The sequence below is a fragment of the Trachypithecus francoisi genome, unplaced genomic scaffold, assembly GCF_009764315.1.
Source record: "Trachypithecus francoisi isolate TF-2019V2 unplaced genomic scaffold, Tfra_2.0 Lachesis_group16, whole genome shotgun sequence".
NCBI lineage: Eukaryota > Metazoa > Chordata > Mammalia > Primates > Cercopithecidae > Trachypithecus > Trachypithecus francoisi.
The window spans coordinates 88,076,697-88,095,832 of NW_022681461.1; the positions used below are offsets into that span (position 1 = coordinate 88,076,697).

Consider the following 19,136-nt stretch of genomic DNA (forward strand, 5'->3'; position numbering starts at 1 on the left):
CTGAACAAATGAGTAAATATTTTGATGTTGTTCGAAGGCAGGGATTCCACTATGGGAGAAGAGTGATGAAAATATGGAATGAGGAAGGCAAGCAAGAACTCGGCAGTGTTGGATCTTATCTAGACAGACAGACAGGTAGGTAGGTAGGTAGGTACATACACATACATACATACATACATTTATTTTAAAAAGAGCTTAGAAGTAGTGACAACTTAGGAACAGTGAGACCATCAAGTGCCTACATCTTGGTTTCTAAACAACATTCTCCACTAAAAAGAACAAGGACTCCTTGGAGAAATGGTTGATTGCAAGGCTGGGAGCAAGAAAAGTTCAAGGAGTACTGGAATCATTACGCCAAGAAGTAAGAAAGTGCTCAAAAAATTATGGTGATATGTGGAAAAAAACATAGAAGGTAGCATGAAGTTGTTTTCCACTGGCCAAATCTGGAAAAATTTAAGCATCAACATGAATAAGATAACAAAGGATTATAAGACATTGAATTAAAAAGGAGCGTATTAGGCCAGGCACAGTGGCTTACGCCTGTAATCCCAGCAGTTTGGGAGGCCAAGACAGGCAGATCACCTGAGGTCGGCAGCTCAAGAACAGCCTGGGAAACCCCATCTCTAATAAAAATACAAAAATTAGCCAGGCATGGTAACGGGCGCCTGTAATCCCAGCTACTCAGGAGGCTGAGGCTTAAGAATTGCTTGAACCCAGGAAGCAGAGGTTGCGGTGAGTGGAGATCACGACATTGCATTCCAGTCTGGGTGACAGAGACTCTGTCTCAAAAAAAAGGAACAAACCGATATACATAAATAAATGGGAGGAAAGGAAAGCTCTTCTTTGCAGGAGAATGCCAAGTGTTTAAATAGAATGGTAGAATTAGAAAATCACCATTTTGCAGCTACCAAAGTAATAAATGACTCAGGTAAGAATTATCAATGGTTGCTGAAACCACCGAGTGAACGTTTGTGGGAGAACAAGATACTTACACAGTCTCGAAGTAGCTCCCACAGATTATTTATTAATTACAAAGGGGGAAATAGTACCTTTGAAATGGATATCTGACAGACGTCATGTCAACCAAGTGATCACAGATAACATCACAAAGTGCCAACGCGTCCCCCTGATGTGACTCTTACTTATGTAGGATTCCTGCCAAGAATGCATAAAACCTGAATATAAAACATTCGGGCTAACCCAAATTGAGGGACTTCTACAAAATAACTGAACTAGATTTTTCAGAAACAATGACAGGAAAGACCAAAGTAGTCTGAAGAACTGTTTGAGATTAAAGGAAACCAAAGACACATAAGTGCAATAATGATCCTGGATTGGATCCTGCATTGGAAAAACCACAGTTGCTTTAAAGGACATTATTAAGCCAATTGGCAAAATGTGGAAATGGATAGTATATTAGATAATATACTGTATCAGTGTTAAATTTTCTGAATTTAGTGAGTGTATGTGATTGTGCAAGAGAATCCCTTGTTCTTAGGAAATACATGCTAGGATATTCAGGGGTGAAGGGTCAGGATATCTGCAATTTACTCTCGAATGGTTCAGAAAAAATTAATGTACCATAGATATTGTTTCATTCCCTGGGTGTCTTTGTCTTGTTGCCACCATCTGGCCAATTATCTCCCAGAGTTTCCCAATTCAAGTTCCTGCCAGAGAGAATGTGCTCAGGAAGGATCCTCTCCATCAACCCTCATTAGGCAGAGCACTTTGTAGGAGGAAATTTCATAGGTATCTGACAAGCCTCTGGATTGGCTGCCTGGGGTCAGGTGCCCGTTCTTTGTCCAGTCAGCTCTGGCCAAGGATGAGTCATGTGGTTCATAACATGGCTGCCATTACTGCTTCAGCAATGGGGCTGTGGGCAAGAGGGTCTCCTCAGAAGGGTTTGGCAGGCCCCAGGTTCGGCCAGGCCAGTATATCCTATATCTCCAGTTGCACAGAGGTAACCCCAGAGATACCTGAAGACCTCCTGACATAACCTTATACCTCATTCTCACCCTCAGTCTTTCAACAAATATTAGAGGTACCTGCATTGGGCCAGGTTTTGTGTTAGATCCTAGGGGCACAGAAGTGACCCAGTTCCTACCCTCAGGAGCTCTAACTCATATTGGAGAGGCATGAATTATGCAGAGAACTGGAGTGCAGAGTTGAGTTGCTACCAACAAACGGAAGGCAGTCAATGCTAGTTGAGGCCTGGGCTCCACACCTTAGCAAAACAGAGATGGGGTCCAAATGGCCCACTGAACAGTGGCATTGGCTATGGCTCACAAGAGGGAAAAGGACTCTCAGATAAGGACCCTGTTGCTGGAAGAGTGTCCTGTGCCATCCCTGGAGTCTCTGTTTTCTCTTTGCACAGCCTGACCCAGCAGGACGGGATATCTCCATCCGCCCTCTCCTGGAGCACTGTGAGAACACCCACATGACCATCTGGCTTGGCATCGTCTATGCCTACAAGGGACTTCTCATGGTAGGTGCAGAGCAGGAGATGGAGTTGGGGGGGACACTTCTCTGTTGGGCCTCTGTCTCCCAGGGGCCTCCATCAATGTAAAAATAAAAAGAGCCTCCATGACTAAGCAGTTACTCTCTGTGTACTCAGTGCCTGCCACATGCTATCTCAGTTCCTGCAGCAACCCTATGAGATAGGTACAAATAACATCCTTATTTCACTGATGACACTGAGGCTTGGTGTCTTGCCCAAGGTCACCCAGCTGGTAAGTGGCAGAGTCAAGATCTTAACCAGAGAGTAACCCAAAAACTTGTGGCTGTGCCTCACAGCTGTCACTGCACTGCTCCCAGGAAGAGCAGTCTGCTGACATCCAGTGCATGTTCATTTCCAGCATTTCAGCGGATCCTCTCTTAAGCTCATGGGAGGTGGGCGGGATCATCCCCATTTAATAGATGAGGAGGGTAAACCTCGGAGAGGCTAAATGATTTGCCAAAAGCTACCTAGTAACCTTCAAACTCCAAACCCAGCACTCTTTCCACTGGACTCATCTTTTAAAATCAAAGATCATGCTAGGGCTATGGCTCATGCTTGCAATCCCAGCACTTTGAGAGGCCGAGGTGGGTGGGTCACCTGAAGTCAGGAGTTCGAGACCAGCCTGGCCAGCATGGTGAAACCCCATCTCTACTAAAAATACAAAATTAGCTGGGTATGGTTGTGGGCGCCTGTAATCCCAGTTACTCCGGAGGCTGAGGCAGGAGAATCACTTGAACCCAGGAAGCAGAGGTTGCAGTGAGCCGAGATCAGGCCATTGCACTCCAGCCTGGGCAACAAGAGCGAAATTCCATCTCAAAAAAAAAAAAAAAAAATCAAAGATCACATACCGAGGCCACGCTGTGATATGCCAACATTAGGGAGAACTTGAAAGGTCAGCCCCACCATATTTCAGCCCAGGTTGATCCTTGAATCTTCTCTCCTATATCCTATATAAACCATGCTTCCACTTAAAGCCCTCCAGTGACACGAAGCTGGTCACTGCACCCTCCTCAGATCTTTCCACAGGGAGGTTAAGCCACCCTTCACCCCTGTGTGATCCCACTTAGAGGCCAAAACTGAAGCCTTCTCCAAAAGTCAAATAAACTGGAATCTCTCGTGCTGCTCAAATGCATTCTTTTTTTTTTTTTTTTTTTTTTTTGAGACGGAGTCTCGCTCTGTCACCCAGGCTGGAGTGCTGTGGCCGGATCTCAGCTCACTGCAAGCTCCGCCTCCCGGGTTCACGCCATTCTCCTGCCTCAGCCTCCGGTAGCTGGACTACAGGCGCCGCCACGTCGCCCGGCTAGTTTTTTGTAGTTTTTAGTAGAGACGGGGTTTCACCGTGTTAGCCAGGATGGTCTCGATCTCCTGACCTCGTGATCCGCCCGTCTCGGCCTCCCAAAGTGCTGGGATTACAGGCTTGAGCCACCACGCCCGGCTTTTCAAATGCATTCTTACCTGTTGCCGCATCAGAGAAGTGTTAGTGATTGATCCTGTGACCTTTGAGAGGCCATGCCAGAAGGGCGTGTACGAGGACCCTAGGCAAAGATTGGTCCCCACTTCATACCAGTTGACACCCTTTTATGGTTTTCCATAGAAGTTTGTTGAGCTCCCATGCAAGCAACAGGACCACTGGGCTGCAATCTGAGCACAAGGGAATGACCCTGGGGGTGTCCACAGGAGGTACCCAATATAGAAATAGGAACTTGAGGACTAGCCAAAGTTCCCGGGTTTGGACAAGGACACATTCATAGTCACCAGAAGCTTGGAAGAGCTGTCAGCAATGGGTGGCACAGACCTGAGGGCAGAACCGTCAGCCCTAAGCAAAGTTGCTGGAAGGCAGACTCCATCTCCATGTAAAGATGGATTCTTATAACAGGGAACACTGTCCATAGATGCCATGGAGCCCCTAAAAAGGACAAGCTCCCTGTCATGGGAAAGCATTTCGTGTCAATGACCTACACTTCCCCTGGCCCTGGTTGAATAAAGAGAGTGAATCTAGACACTCTCCATGATCCTTCCAGCCTTGATGTTCCTTGATTCTGAGACTCATTCTGTGAAATTAGATTATGGTGAATCATATTGACATCTTTAAACTGGACTTATTTGTCATGTTTTGATCATTCATTATCTTCTCCCACCTACTTCCAAAGTGGTTGGAGATGAGAGATGACTATATGTCTTCCCGTGAAGCTAACAGCTTCAGCCAGCTCATGTCAACAAAAGCTATATTTGATAGCGTAAATGCTTTACCATTTAGAATATGCAAGGAACCGTCCCCAGCCTCCTGGCCCTGAAGGTTTATGACTAAAATCCCACTGCCACCCCCCTACTCCTTTTCTATTTTAGAGCCACAGAATCTCAAGGCTGGGAGAAGCACACACAGCCCTTTAGGTCCACCCCACTGTCAGATGTTTTGGCCCCAACCCCCAGCCCACCCTGAGCTTCCCCCAAAGCATTCATTCACTAACTGCTTCTATACCTCCAGTGATGGAGTGCTCATCCTCTTCAAAGGAGCCTGTGCCATTCATGGATAATGTGTTAGTTTCCTTTGGCTGTCATAACAAATTACCACAAAACAGTGGCTTACAGAACAAACAGAAATATATTCTTTCCTAGTTGTGGAGGCCAGAGGTCCAAAAGCCAGACAGTTGTGTTCCCTCTGAAGGCTGCAGGGGAGCATCCTTCCTTGCCTCTTCCGGCACCTGATGGTTCCAGGCATGCCTTGGCTTGTGACTGCATGACTCTAGTTTCTACCTCCGTCTCCACGTGGCCTTCTCTTCTTCTCCCCAATGGTCTCATTTATGTGTCCCTTATAAGAACACTTGTCATTGGATTTGGGGCCCTTCCAGATAATCCAGGATGATCTCATCTCGAGATCCTTCATTATATCTGCAAATACCCTTTTTCCAAATAAGGTCACATTCACGGTTTTCAGGAATTAAGATATGGACCATCTTTTAGGGCCACCATTCAACCCACAGATGGAGTGCCTTTCTAGAAAGTTCTTCCTAATCCTCAGCAGAAATCTTCCTCAGTGTAATTTGTACCCATGAACCCTCAATCTACTATTTGAGGGCCTAAGAACAAGTTACTTTGTGTTTCCTCCTGACACTCTTTAGAGATTTACAGCCAACAACTAGGTCCCCAGGGTAGCCCACATTTATTGTGGAGACCCTCACAGTGGCTTGGTGGCCCATCGGTAGCATGGCTGATAGAAGGGCACACTGACTCTTGGTCAGAGAGCCCAAGTCCTGGTGCCCATCCAGCCCTGATATTCACGCTGTGGGACCCCAAGCAGGTCACCTCTCCTAGCCAAGCCTCTGCTTCTTCCTTTGCAAGATGGCACAGCTACCATGGGATCACAGTGGGTCGTGGGTAAAGGAACCAATACAGAACAGGCTTTCAATGGCTGTTGGTTTTCTTCTCTCACTCAGTATCTGGTTCCTGGGCTCCTGGTTCCCTATTTTATTTTATTTTATTTTTTTGAGACAGAGTCTCACTCACTCTGTCACCCAGGCTAGATGGAGTGCAGTGGCACAATCTCTGCTCACTGCAACCTCTGCCTCCCAGGTTCAAGCAATTCTCCTGCCTCAGCCTCCCAAGTAGCTGAAATTACAGGCATGCACCCCCGCGCCCAGCTAATTTTTATATTTTTAGTAGTATTGGAATTTCACCACCTTGCCCAGGCTGGTCTCAAACTCGTGACCTCAGGTAATCCACCCATCTTGGCCTCCCAAAGTACTGGGATTACAGGTGTGAGCCACTGTGCCTGGCCTGGTTCCCCGTTTTAAAAGGAATTTTTAAAAAGGAATAAATCAGGCTGTGAGATAACACATTTAGAGAAAGGATAAAGGACAAGGGAGAGGAAAACAATCATGATTGTATAAAATAAGATCAATTACAAATAGCTTTGAACTTACCTTAGTGCAGAACATTTCAGTCTACAGAGTGCTTTGACATCCATCCTCCCATTTCATCCACACAGAAACCCTGTGACATTGATACTATTATTATTATTCCCCCCAGTCCACAGACGTTGAAAGTGAGGTCCTGAGAGGTGAAGTGACTTGCCCAGGTCACCCAGCCAACAGATGGCAGAGCAGTTTCCATATCCCCCAGCCTTGTGTCCAGCCCCGCTTCTACCACACAGCACTATGCGGCCATCAAATCTCTAAACACAGGTCCTCGGTGTGATGTTAAATGATTCATGCAGCTGTCAGACGCCTGAAGCTGTCCTGCTGAAGCCACATGGAAGAGGGGCCTTTGTGAGAAGGCCTCTTGGAGGGCTGCACTAAAGCAGAGGTTCCTGTACCAGTCAGCCATCTTGGCTCTTCCTCCTGCCCGCCACACCACCATTCTGCCCTACACCCACCTACACTGTCCCTGCAGCCCGCCCTCCCCTTAGACCACCCATAAGGGTTAAACCCTCGACACCTTGCTTCAGATCATAGCTGGCCTCTACCCTGTCCATTTCTGTCGAGACATCTATTGGTTACGAGTAGAGCTGCAAATCACAGAAAAACCCAAAATAATAATGGTTGAAGAGACAGGAAATGTTCCTCTCAGGTAAACCTAGTCCCGAGGTAAGCAATCTAGGGCTGGGGTAAGGCTCCCAGAATCTCAGCTTTTTGCATCTTGCAGCCCCCACATCATCATTACACAGGTTCCACATCATAGCCTTGTGATCTAAAACAGATGCTGAAGCTCCACCCATCACATTCCACTCCAGCTGTTAGGAAGGAGGAAAAGCAACACCTCTTCCCTTTAAAGACACTTCCCAGAACATGTGCACACCACTTCTATTTACAGGCATTGTCCAGAAGCTGGTAACACACCACGCCTAGCCTCTAGGGCAGCTGGAAAATGTAGTCTCTATTCTGGGTGTCTATGTGCACTTGAGGACAATAGAAGTCTCAGACACAAGGGATCTGCTTAGTTTAATAGAAAAAAGACTGGAGTGAATTTCTAAAAACACAGCCCATTTTTGCTACCATATTGCTGTGTGGCCTTCGGCAGACGTCTTCACCCCTTCTGGGCCTTAGTATTCCCTAGAGAGTGAGGAAGAAGGTTGAGATCTTATCTGAAGTTGCCTTCCACTGTGGCCTTGGGCAGGTCTGTGCATGAACCAGTCATAGGGGTGCGGGAGAACTGGAGAGCTGTCACATCCCCAGTCTGCATTTGCTTGGCGGGACTCAACTCAGCAGGGTCACAAGTGGAGACAGATGGTGATATCCAGAAGACCTGGCTGACAGCAAGGCCCCCCACCCTCCCTCCCTGCAGCCCACCTCCTGAGTAACCCTCCACTCCACAGCTTCTCAGAGCAGCGGGTGTGTGCCGCCCCTTGGTAACGATCATCTCCCCTTTCTGTTCATCATTTCAGTTGTTCGGTTGTTTCTTAGCTTGGGAGACCCGCAACGTCAGCATCCCTGCACTCAACGACAGCAAGTACATCGGGATGAGCGTCTACAACGTGGGGATCATGTGCATCATTGGGGCCGCTGTCTCCTTCCTGACCCGGGACCAGCCCAACGTGCAGTTCTGCATCGTGGCTCTGGTCATCATCTTCTGCAGCACCATCACCCTCTGCCTGGTGTTTGTGCCAAAGGTACGGGTGCTGGCCCCACCACCTGGCCTCTGCCCTCCGACTCCAGCACAGGGGCATTGCTGGCTTTTCTCCATTCTCTAAAAGGATTACCCATTCCTTTTTTATGATGAAGACAATTCACATTATAGAAAGTTCAGAAAATGCAGAGTAATAAAGGCCAGGTTTTTCAGAAATCTCCCTTTGTCCCACCACTCAAAAATAATCACAGGTCATGTTTTGTTGGGGTGTTCTTTACTGTTAATGTTTTTGATGTGTTTCCTTCCAGCCTTTTTCTTAATAGCTAGGAGATAATGCTTTTTTTGTTTGTTTTTTTTGTTTGTTTTCTCACTCTGCCACCCAGGCTGGAGTGCAGTGATGCAATCTCGGCCTACTGCAACCTCAACCTCCCGGGATCAAATGATTCTCTTGCCTCAGCCTTCCAAGTAGCTGGGACCACAGGCATCACCACCACACTTGGCTAATTTTTTATTTTTTTATAGAGACGGGGTCTCCCTGTGTTGCCCAAGCTGGTCTTGGACTCCTGGGCTCAAGCGATCCTCTGGCCTTGGCCTCCCAAAGTGCTGAGATTACAGGCATGAGCCACCTCACCAAAAAAAATCACCGTTTTTAGCAGCCACTTACGTGTTCCATTTATTTGAAGGGCTGACCTTCAGGACCACCTTGAAGAGAGATTTTTCTTCTTCTTCTTCTTCTTCTTCTTTTTTTTTTTTTTTTTTGAGACACAGTTTCACTCTTGTTGCTGAGGCTGGATTGTAATGGCGCATTCTTGACTCATCGCAACCTCCACCTCCCAGATTCAAGAAATTCTCCTGCCTCAGCCTCCTGAGTAGCTGGGATTACAGGTGCACACCACCACACCCAGCTAAATTTGTATTTTTAGTAGAGACGGGGTTTCACCATGTTGGCCAGGCTGGTCTGGAACTCCTGACCTCAGGTGATCCACCCACCTCAGCCTCTCGAAGTGCTGGGATTACAGGCATGAGCCACCGCACCCGACAAAGTGATTTTTTTCAAACACCATCCTACCTTGCAGTGGGCGGGTGAGCCAGAGGCCTTTCTTCTTAGGAGCCCCTGCAGTAGGGTGATCTGTGTCGAGGGAAGCCTGACCTCAGTGGGTCTCAAAAGTAAAGGAAGGTGGCTGGGCGCGGTGGCTCGTGCCTATAATCCCAGCACTTTGGGAGGCCAAGGCAGGAGGATCACTTGAGGCCAGGAGTTCAAGACCAGCCTGAGCAACATGGTGACACCCTATCTCTACTAAAAATACAAAACAAAATAGCCAGGTGTGGTGGTACGCACCTGTAGTCCCAGCTACTCAGGAGGCTGAAGTAGGAAGATCACTTGAGCCTGGAGGAGCAGGGGTTGTGGTGAGCTGAGATTGTGCCACTGCACTCTAGCCTTGGTGACAGAGTGAGACCCTTTACCCGCCCCCTGCCCAAAAAAGGAAAGAACAGGACACAGAGTTACAAAGCTGGGAGGGGGTTACTGACCCAAGTGGGAGGCATCTGCCTCAGAACAGGGGAGAGGAAAGATCACCTGGGTCCATTTCAGCAAACAGGCTACCCATGGTGCCTCCATCCTCCTGGGCATGCAGTCAGACCCCAGGCACTGTGAGCTCTGCACTGGAATACCTCTGGTGTACACGCCTTAGTCGTTCCCACCCACCCAGACTCCAGGGCAACGCCATGACTTCCCTGCCTGCACTCTGACATTCTTTCCATCCTGTAAAAGAGGCCAGATGATCTCTAAGCCAAGCTTCAGTTGTGGCGCTCTGCTCTGTCACGCTCAGTAGCTCCTCATTGTCCTCCTGGCTCTAGGATCAAGTTTCTGACGTTGGGCTGGCTCTCAGTACCCTCGGGTCTCCTCTAGTCTCCCCAGAGAACCCTGTCCACCACCCAACCTGCCCTTCCCCTGCCGTTTCCCCCAGGCTTCCCTGCATTGGCAGACGCCAGTTCTTCCCTTGGAGTTTCCTTCCCCCCACCATCCCTCCAGACCGTCCTCAGAGCCCAGCAGGCCACGGCACTGTGGTGGGCTGTCCCTGATACCCGCTGGCCTGGTGAAGATTGAGTCCTTCCTTCATCCCCAGCCCACGCCTCTGGACCATGAGGTCCCAGTGAGCAGGGGCCATGGGTCCCTCCACTCCTGCTTTTCAGAGCTGAGCCCAGAGCCTGCCTCGATCATAGATGTTTCTAGAATAAGTGGGTAAGATCAGGGTCAAGTGGCAACTTTTTTTTCTATACAAAATGTCTTTGGATGCAGCTAAGTGATGCCCGGACTCCTAACTCACGGAAACTGAGATAATAACCAGGTGTTGTTTTAAGCTGCTGAAAAACAAGCTTTTGTCAATGACACAGCTTGTTACCAGCCTGCTTCTAGAACTCATCAATGGTTTAACAAACAGAGGCCTTCACTCTCCTCTATCTCTTTGTTGTCACAGCTGTTGCCCTTGGGGCTTATTTTTTCCACAAGGATCAAGGCCTAAGGCAACGTGCTAGGCAGCTGGAAGGAGGCCTCAGGGGTCCTGGTTGGGACGCAGGTGGCATCAGAGTCAGGAGACTAGACTCTTAGTGACCAGGAAGGACACAGAGGCATGGTGAGGGGAAGGGGCCTGCCCAAGGTCACATACAAGTGAGTGGCAGAGTCTGGCCTGAGCCTAGGTCTCCTGACTCCCAGCCTGTGGCCTTCCTGGGGCCTCTTGTCGCCTCCAGAGCAGGATCTGCTGGGAGAGTCTGCCATGTGGGATGGGAGGAAGGACCCAGGGCTTTCTCTTCAACCCTGCCCCCACCTTTGTCCTTTCAGCTCATCACCCTGCGAACAAACCCAGATGCAGCAACGCAGAACAGGCGATTCCAGTTCACTCAGAATCAGAAGAAAGAAGATTCTAAAACGTCCACCTCAGTCACCAGTGTGAACCAAGCCAGCACATCCCGCCTGGAGGGCCTACAGTCAGAAAACCACCGCCTGCGAATGAAGATCACAGAGGTACCTCCCTCCGCATCTAGTAGCTGGGCCCCGTCTGCCACTGAAGCCCCTCTGACCCCGGGCAGGGACTCTCAGGCTCCTCTAGACCATCCCTGCAGCATGACCGGGCAGTGTCATCAGCTGCAGTTACAGCTGCGAGAGCCAGGGGTGACATAAGCCACGCAGAGGCGTTTGTCAGAATCCGACATGAGCTCACTGGCCACCTCGCCCAGGCTCTTGGAGGCCAGCACCACCTGATTCAAGCCATCCCCAGACAGAAAGGAACTCAGAGAGATTTGTGAGCTTCTGGATTATTATAGCTTCCTACGTTAGTGTCTCTTTGCGTCTCTCTTTGTGTCTCTCTCCCTCTCAGTTTTTCACTCTCCCAGCACAACCCAGCAACCACCACATCTATAGGATGTACAAGAGAAGAGAAAGTGAAAAGAAACTTTTCAAGAGAGAGTGCTGCAGACCTCGCCTTTGTCCTAAGGGTTCTCAACTGGTTCTTGAATATTCCAGAGAGACCATAGCCCAGATTGCCTTGTGCCCAAGCCTTGTAGACCAGGGAAGGGAAAACAAATTACCTCCCCTCCTCTACCCCTCCCTTTGGGTTGGTGGTGTGCCTGGACCCATGCTCTGCAGGCTGTGTATTGCTGTAATAAAGGAATTCTGATTAGGGAGGGGGACAGGAAAGGGACCAAGGAAAGTACATTGGTTACAATGCTGGCTAAACAAGACCCCAAAATAAAGTGGCCCAAAGAAAATATGTTTATTTCCCTTTTACCTAATGGCCATGAAGAGAGAGGTCCCGGGTGGGGCAGCTCGGCTCCCCAAGGTCATTGCTGGGCTTGGTTCCTGCCCTCTGGTTTCCCCCACTCTCCAGGGTGTTCTCATTCATAGCGGGAGAGCTGGGTGGACGGCATGTCCGGTTCACAGTGTCAGGAGGGGAGAGATAGAAAGTCCACGTGAGGCACTGCCTCTTAAGCAGTAACACCAAAGATTGTGCACATTTTGGTTCTGCCCTAGTCACATCAGCAAAAACTGACAAGAGCACACCCAGTGACAGAGGAGGCTGGGAAACATGATCTCTAGCTGGACAGCTGCAAGGAAGATGTGAGACATAGGGTTGCCAGATTAGATACAGGATGCCCAGTTAAATTCAAACTTCAGATCAACAACCAATCATATTTTCAGTAAAAGTATAGCCCGAATAATACTGGGATATAATTATAGTGAAAAAGAACTCGTTATCCGAAACTCAAATTTGACTGGACATTCTGGGTTTTTATTTGCTAGATCTGGCAGCCCTTTGGGGGGCTCACAGAATTCTGCCAGAGAGCCACCACACAGTTGTCTACGCACCTAAAGATGACTGCTTTAGGATGGGGCAACCCACCAGCAGCTGCCAGAGCAAACTTAGAAGGGTTTCTGTCCCCCAAAGCCTATTACAGGCTCTGTTTCCATATCAGACCTCTCATGATGAGTACTACCATGTCACTGTGCATTTTGCTTCTACTTGCACACTTCAGCAATGAAGAGTTCACTCACGTTAGGAAACCCAAGCCACTATTTAAAAGTCTAAATTGTTGTGTTATTTTTCCTGGAAATGAATCACAATCTGGCCTCCTGTTGTCCCCACCCTTTGATCCTACTCCTGCCATTTAAGTCACATAGAAAAGAGTATCTCTCTCCCACCTCCTCCACATGAAAATGTATTAAACAATTTCATGGCTGTATTCCTGACATCAGAACAGCATCTGATAGTTTATCAGATCTCCTCCCTTATACTACAGCAGGATGCTGTTTGGAAAAGTCCTCTAACCATGTTTTTCCTGTGCTCTTGCACCAATACAACAATCAACACAGAAGACTTCTGTGACCACATGTGTGTGGGGGTTTCCCCACCAACGAGCAGCAGGCACCCGCTGGGCGCCTCCGGTTCAATTCCAATACTACAGATCTAGAGATAGCTTCAGATCCCACAGGTTGAGGGCTCAGTCCCCAAGGTTCCCCCTGACCCCCACCCCACCCTCAGATACTGGCCACAAGTCAGACCTCTGGAACTTCTGACCAACCAGCTTCAAGTTGGGACTCCCAGGATCCCGCTTTGGGTTGAATTACTTTGCTAGAGGGGCTCCCGGAACCCAGGGAAACACATTTACCAGCTTATTACCAAGGACACGAATGAAGAGATGCACAGAGCAAGGGATGGGTGAAAGGGTGTGGAACTTCCCTGCCTCCCTGGGCCCCACGCTCCAGGAATCTTCATGTGTTCAGCTACCCGGAAGCTCTTCATACCCTGTTCTTTTGAGTTTTTATGCAGGCTTCATTACACGAGGCATGATTGACAACTGTGTAGAAATGTGATTGGACAAAAACGCATGATCTAAACCCAGCAAGGTCTGTCTGTTCAGACTTTTCTTGGCCTCTCTGTAGTATTCTTTCCTCCAGGGTATGGGCAGGACTCTCTCTGTGATAAAGGTCTTTTGACCTACAATCAGATTGGAGTCCTGCCTTGAGCAGGTGAGAAAGGACAGGAGAAGGTCAGAGAGCATGATTCTGTTTCATGAGGCCTGTTCCTGAGGCCTAAAATGCCCCAACATTACAACAAAAGACTGTTACAAGAGATACAGGAGCCAGGAGTCATGGATGAAAGCCATTATATGTACATAGATATGGTAATATCACAGATGTTCACCACCCACCCCAACTACCACCCCCCACAACTACCAACACTCATATTGCCCAGGCTTCTCTGGGGCTGAATTGCCCCAGGACTTGCACCTGATTTTTATGTAACCTGGGAATGGGCCAGGTGCCGTGGCTCACACCTGTAATCCCAACGCTTTGGGAGGCCAAAGTGGGAGGATCGCTTGAGCCCAGGAGTTCAAGACCGGCCTGGGCAACATAGAGAAACCTTGTCTCTAAAAATAAAAACGTGGGGATGACTGGAACCCATCCTGATTAACTCCTCTGAGTGAGCCCCTGCAGGTCAGGGTCTCCATGATAGCGTGAGGCTCAGAGCTTGCGAGCCCTGCATGTCTGTCCTCCCCACTATGGGTCCTGTTAAGTATCAATAATAGTAATTATAAGTCCAGGCACAGTAGTTCATGCCTATAAACCCAGCACTTTGGGAGGCCAAAGTGGGAGGATCACTTGAGCTCAGGAGTTCAAGACCGGCCTGAGGAACATAGAGAGACCCCATCTCTACCAAAAAAAATTAAAAACAGCCAGGTGTGGTGGCGTGCACCTGTAGTCCCAGCTACTCGGGAGGGTGAGGTGGGAGGATGGCTTGAGCCTAGGAGGTCAAGGCTGCAGTAAACTGTAATTGTACCACTGCACTCTGATCTGGGTGACAGAGTGAGACCCTGTAATAATAGTAATATTATTGTAGTAGCAGGTTGCCCTTATTATGTGTCAGGCACTGGGCTAAACTTTCCATGTATTATCTCGTTTAATCTTCACAACCTCCCCCTGAAGTAGGTACTATTATTACCCCATTCTACAGAAAAAGAAATTGAGACTGGGTTCTCACAAGCCAGGAGAACCTCACTGTAAGTAAGGGGCAGCCTTGGGTTTGCATGAGGCCTGTCCAGAGCCTGAGCTCTTATACTCTCCCTGCCCTACCTCCCTGGGCTTGCTTGTCTGCTTCATCAAGGCCCAAGCCTACACGAACACATAATTGCAAAGCCCAGGTCCCTCTCATCATAGCTTCTCCTTGAACAAAGAGCTGTCAGGGTCCTTCTGCATCTCCATACCAACATGCAATAACCCCTCTGATTCTCAGGGCACTTCTGAATACAGGTAAAGGCCCAGCCCTGTGACCCACCTTTTGGCCCTAGTGGCCTAGCTACCAGGGCTGGGCCAGGGACCCTGACTCAACTGGAACCTTTCTCTTCTAGCTGGATAAAGACTTGGAGGAGGTCACCATGCAGCTGCAGGACACACCAGAAAAGACCACCTACATTAAACAGAACCACTACCAAGAGCTCAATGACATCCTCAACCTGGGAAACTTCACTGAGAGCACAGGTAAGAGAGCCAGGGCCCCAGAATGTGGTAGGGACTTTGGTTTCAAACACCAGCTGTTCATCTTCCATTTTTTAGGTGAAGAAACAGGTCCAAACAGGGCACGGGACTCAGACACGCAGAGCTGGCGCACCTGGAACCTCTGTCTGCTGACCACGGTTCACTATCTGCTTTGAGCTCCACCCTGCCTAGGCCTGGGGCTTCAATTTCCCATCCCTCGGCTTCCAGCTCCACACCTACACACTGGGGCCAGCATTCCCAGTGTCCTGACTGGGGGCAGACACATTTTGTTTTCCCTTTTGTTCTTAGTGAATAGTTTACCCTTTCTTCCCTGAACAATATTTCGCGGTTTCAAATATACCTCATCAATGTGCAAGAAAAGAATGGTCAGTTAGTTAGGATAGGATGCTCAATCTCACTACCCACTTGGGAATTGCAAGCTACAATAACACAAACCTGCCAGGCGCAATGGCTCACACCTGTAATCCCGGCATATTGGGAGGCCAAAGCTAGAGAATCACTTGAGTCCAGGAATTTGAGATCAGCCTGGACAACATAGCAAGACCCCATCTCTACAAAAATAAATTTTAAAAAACACACACACAAAAAAACCATTTTTGCCTACCTTTTGGAAAAAACTTAAGAGGTTACCAGAGTTGGTAAGAGTATTTGGAAATGAGCATTCTCCTGCAATGCATTAGAAGTCAGCCTGGCACTGTCTAAATGCTCCATGTTAAACCTCTTGACCTGGCAGTTCTACTAGCAGGAACCTGCCCCTCGCAAATACTCCCAGGTGTGCAGAGATGAACACAGAGATGTTCATCACAATGCTGTCTGTAGGTGAGAAAAACTAGAATTAACTTAAATGTTCATTATTTGGGGGTGGTTTCATTAATTAAGATATAGCCAAACAGGGTACCATTTTATAGCTATTAAAAAGTGAGGTGAGTCTATTTGTGCAGATATGGAAACATCTCCAGGTGAAAAAAGCAAGATGAAAGTCAACATTATGATTATGGGACACACAAATGCATATACGTGTGTGTGAATGCATTTTTTAAAAGGTTTAGAAAAATAAACACCAAATTGCTAACAGTATTGACTCGTGTGAAAAGAAATGGTATTGTGGAAAGTGAGTGAGAAGGGACTATTTTACATTACCCTTTTTTTTTTTATTTTTTATTTTTTACTTTTTTAAGATGGAGTCTCACTCTGTCACCCAGGCTGGAGTGCAGTGGCATGATCTCAGCTCACTGCAACCTCTGCCTCCCTGGTTCAAGCAATTCTCCTGCCTCAGCCTCCTGAGTAGCTGGGATGCCAGGTGCCCACCACCACACCCAGCTAATGTTTGTACTTTTGTTTTTTTATAGAGACGGGGTTTCACCATGTTGGCCAGGCTGGTCTCAAACTCCTGACCTCAAGTGATTTGCCCGCCTCAGCCTCCCAAAGTGCTGGGATTACAGGCGTGAGCCACCACGCCCAGCCACATTACCTTTTTTATATTTCTCTATGGCTTGGTTTTTTCCATTAGCATGTATTCATCAATTTGTTATAACATTAGTTTAAATCAATGAAAAATCTTTGTTTCTTTTAATTAATTAATTTATTTATTTATTTATTGAGACGGAGTTTCGCTCTTGTTGCCCAGGCTGGAGTGCAATGGCACGATCTCGGCTCACTGCAACCTCTGCCACCCAAGTTCAAGCGATTCTCCTGCCTCAGCCTCCCAAGTAGCTGGGATTACAGGGGCCTGCCACTGCACCCAGCTAAACTTTTTGTACTTTTAGTAGAGATGGAGTTTCACCATGTTGGCCAGGCTGGTCTCAAACTCCTGACCTCAGGTGATCCACCCACCTCAGCCTCCCAAAGTGCTGGGATTACAGGCATGAACCACCATGCCTGACCTTTTATTCTTATTATATAAGTAATAAGTGGTCTTATTACAGTAGCAATATTCTGTAATTAATATTATGTAACATGGTTATTACAAAAATGTTTAAATTGAGATAATAAAGAAATTACAAGAATAAAAATTACTTCTAATAACTTTAGTATCTGGTAAAAGTGGGAATTTTAAATTTGTTGGAAAAAAGGAATTATTCAATAAATTTCATTGGGATAAATAGGTAGGCATCTGGAGGAGAATAAGGTAGATCCTAAACTCACACAAATTAATTCCAATGAATAAAAAATTTAAATATAAAAAGTGAAAACATGAAAGTACTAGAAGAAACCAAAGTAAAATTTAAAAAAAATCTCAGAGAGAGGAGGACCTGTCTCAGTTTGATGCAAAACAGAAATCACAAAAGGAAAGGTTGATAAATTTAGGTACAAAAAGAATGTCTTTCATAATGCAAAAGCCACGATAAGTACAGCCAAAAAAATCAAACAAAGCCAAAAATTAACTCAGATAACAAGCTTATGCCCTTATATATAAGGAGAAATGATATGTAGTAATACAAAAAGTATGTATAATTATATACCAATTAGTAAGAAAAAGACCAACATCTCAAAAGAAAAATGAGCAAAAGAGAGTTCTCATAAAAGGAACTGGAAATCGTTCTTACACTTATGAAAAGATGATCAATCTCATTCCTTATTAAAGGAATGCAGATTAAATCTGCAGTGAGATACCATTTTTGCCTCAAAGACTGCCACAGATCAGAGATCAAGAAGCTGCTCAGAGTGCCAGGAAACAGGTTATGAGAGAGGTATTCTCAAATGTTGCTGGTTGAAACAGAAATCATTCAGACCCAGCAATCCCACTTTTGGGATTTATTCTCCATGCCTTAGTCTGTTTGTGCTGCTATAACACAATACTGCAGACTTGGTAATTTATAAATAACAGAAATGTGTTTCTTACAGTTCTGGAGGCTGGGGAGTCCTAAATCTAGGTGCCAGAAGGTTCAGTGTCTGGGGAGGGTCCAGCCTCCACTTCTGAGATGGCACCTGGATCGCTGCCTCCTCTGGAGGGGAGGAACTCTGCATCTTCATGTAGCAGAAGGAGCGGGGGAAGGGGCAAACCCACTTTCTCAAGCCCTTTTATAAGGGCCCTAACCTCATCCATGTGGGCTCCGCCTTCACGACTTAATTACCTCCTAAAGGCCCCACCTCTTAACACTATCACATTCTTCATTCAGTTTCAACACATGAATCTAGGGGGACACGTTCAGACCATAGCAGTATGATATACGGTCGATTCTGCTGATTTACAGTAGCGGTAGTTATGTTCTTTCTGTAAAGCCTCCATCAACAGTGGATTGTGAATACTGAACCATTGCTCCTCTACAGGATTAGGTTCCTGGGAGTCTCTCACAGGCTGACATCACAAGTTGACATTTTTGTCCACCAATCAACATATAATTTTGTTGTATGCATATTTCTGTTTAAAGACATCTTATTTAGGCTGGGCGCAGTGACTCAAGCCTGTAATCCCAGCATTTTGGGAGGCTGAGGTGGGCGGATCACGAGGTCAAGAGATTGAGACCATCCTGGCCAACACGGTGAAACCCCGTCTCTACTAAAAATACAAAAATTAACTGGGCATGATAACACGTACCTGTAATCCCAGCTACTCGGGAGGCTGAGGCAGGAGAATCGCATGAACCCGGGAGGCAGAGGTTGCAGTGAGCCGAGATCGCACCACAGAACTCCACCTGGAGACAGAGTGAGATTCCGTCTCAAAAAAAAAAAAAAAAAGACATCTTTTTAAATATATATGATTTAATTAGCATTGCACTCATGACCAACAGCACTATAGCTCATGCCTGATGGAAGCTTATCTAACGCATGTATTTTCTGTCCATAAGGCACATCATAGCCCTCTTGCGCTTAGGGACACTAGCCAGCACTTCGGCACTGTGCTTGGGGGCCATTTTCAACAGCAAACTCACCAACACACAGCACAAAATGTGAAAAACGTGTCACTAAATAAACCTCCAGGAAGATACTTGTTTACAATATAGGAGCTAAGCGCTAAGGCAGTGCATCACCCTGTTCAACCTCAGCTGGGAACGCGTGCATCAGGCAACTCACATTTTCCCACAC

General features: G+C 47.2%; 1 protein-coding gene across 1 annotated transcript in view; it reads left to right on the forward strand.

Annotated features, from left to right (window-relative positions):
- Positions 1-19,136, forward strand: part of GABBR2 (gamma-aminobutyric acid type B receptor subunit 2) — a 420,233-nt gene that overhangs the window by 393,298 nt on the left and 7,799 nt on the right. The window contains exons 14-17 of the mRNA XM_033238002.1: positions 2,375-2,485; positions 7,878-8,102; positions 10,899-11,081; positions 14,963-15,092. Of these exons, the coding sequence (XP_033093893.1) occupies positions 2,375-2,485; positions 7,878-8,102; positions 10,899-11,081; positions 14,963-15,092 (649 nt within the window). The remainder of the gene's footprint in view (positions 1-2,374; positions 2,486-7,877; positions 8,103-10,898; positions 11,082-14,962; positions 15,093-19,136) is intronic.